The 1,560-nt window shown below is 62.3% G+C and overlaps 1 protein-coding gene across 1 annotated transcript in view; it reads left to right on the top strand.

The window, feature by feature from the left end:
- The window catches only part of KLHL22 (kelch-like family member 22), a gene marked incomplete at its 3' end in the record, with an annotated part of 26,373 nt that overhangs the window by 15,698 nt on the left and 9,115 nt on the right, over window positions 1-1,560 (top strand). Inside the window, exon 5 of the mRNA XM_010851512.1 lies at window positions 659-853. Within this exon, the coding sequence (XP_010849814.1) occupies window positions 659-853 (195 nt within the window). The remainder of the gene's footprint in view (window positions 1-658; window positions 854-1,560) is intronic.

The raw sequence follows: 1,560 nt of genomic DNA, 5'->3' as shown, positions 1-1,560 counted from the left end.
GCTCTGCTCCCTTTGGCCTGTTACTGACTTGCAGTGGAAGGAAGCCCTGGGTGCCAGGACTAAGGGCCGTGATGTCCACTCAGTGAGTGACTGGCTCCACCACTGACAGCCTCACTCGGCCTGGTCTTTCCTAAGCACACCGAGTGTGATCTGCCCCGAGCCAGGTTCCCTGGGGCGCAGGACCACAGACGTGGGCCACAGTGCTTTAAGGGCCTCATCACACGTGTCGACCCCGCGGCCCCTCGTGGTAGCTTCTCTTAGCAGGCAGCATCACCCCACTGGGCGCGGAGCCGAGGGAACAAAGCTGAGGCCCAGATTCACTCAACCTGGCTCTGTGGTCTTCCTGGTTGGCAGGGAGGGGCCGCGTAGGGAAGAAGCAACTGCCGAGTGCATTTCACTTGGGTTTGGGGCAAAGGCTAAAAATGGGGTGTCTGGCTGGAGGCCGTTGTGCCCAGGTGTCCAGTCAAGAGACCATAATTGGGGGCCTCCCTGAGCACAGAGCTGTGGGTACCTTGGAGTGAGACGGTGAGATGGAGGTGCTGTAGGAACAGCCATCGGGCAGCTCGGGGTGGTCAGCGAGGGTCTGGAAGCTGTGCCCTCCAGGCTGTGGGGGCGTGCTGGGGGACGGGCCTGCTAATGTGCTCTTCCCTGTCCCGCAAGGTACGACCCGAGGCACAACCGCTGGTTCCAGATCCAGCCGCTGCAGCAGGAGCACGCGGACCTGTGCGTGTGCGTCGTGGGCGGCTACATTTACGCGGTGGCGGGCCGCGACTACCACAACGATCTGACTGCCGTGGAGCGCTACGACCCCGCCACCAACTCCTGGGCCTACGTGGCCCCGCTCAAGAGGGAGGTAAGGAAGCCCCCCGAGGGACCCCTCCCAGGTTCACAGAGTGGAGGCCGGGCCGGGCCCAGGACAAGAGCCCTCTTGTCTCCACGAGCTGTGCCCTGAGCTTGGGTGGGGGCTCCCAGCGGCATTGGGAGAGGCCCCTTCCTGAGTTCCACCCCCTTCTGGGTCTCCTCACCTTGGCCCCCGGCAGCTGCTGTAACCCTGCAGTTCAGTGGACGGAAGCCTTCCCCTTGCCTGCCCCTTGGCTCCCCTGAGGTGAGCTGGGCTGTGTCCAGAGGGCCACAGGAGGGATGGGAGAGGCAGGACCCCACAGCCTCAGACCTCCCAGAGGGCAGGCCCTTCACGAAGCCAGAAAGCAGCATTTCGGAAGTGCCGTTTTTCCTGTTTGTGTTTCTGTAAATCGTGTGTCCTGCACAGTGCCTTGTTTTCTTCTAGCTTGAACATGTTAACGTGTTCATCTTACAGAGGTGATGCTTGAAAGGGGTGGTTCTCTGAGCTTAAGAACTTGGGTGCTGAGACCCTGACCCCCAAACCAGACACAGGACCTCAGGGCAAGAGGGGCCCTTGCTGGTCTGTGCTGCACCCTGGGTCACAGCGTCTGTGAGCACCTCTGGGCACCGGGCAGAGCAGAGGAAGGATGGCCGTGTCCTGCCTGAGGCCTTGGCCAGATGGGCACGCTGCCTCCCTGACCCTTCCCCTCTCCTCCCCTC

This window comes from Bison bison, unplaced genomic scaffold (genome assembly GCF_000754665.1).
Source record: "Bison bison bison isolate TAMUID 2011002044 unplaced genomic scaffold, Bison_UMD1.0 scf7180017851776, whole genome shotgun sequence".
NCBI lineage: Eukaryota > Metazoa > Chordata > Mammalia > Artiodactyla > Bovidae > Bison > Bison bison.
Note: the sequence above shows the minus strand (reverse complement) of the source record. Positions and strands in the feature narration are given on the sequence as shown.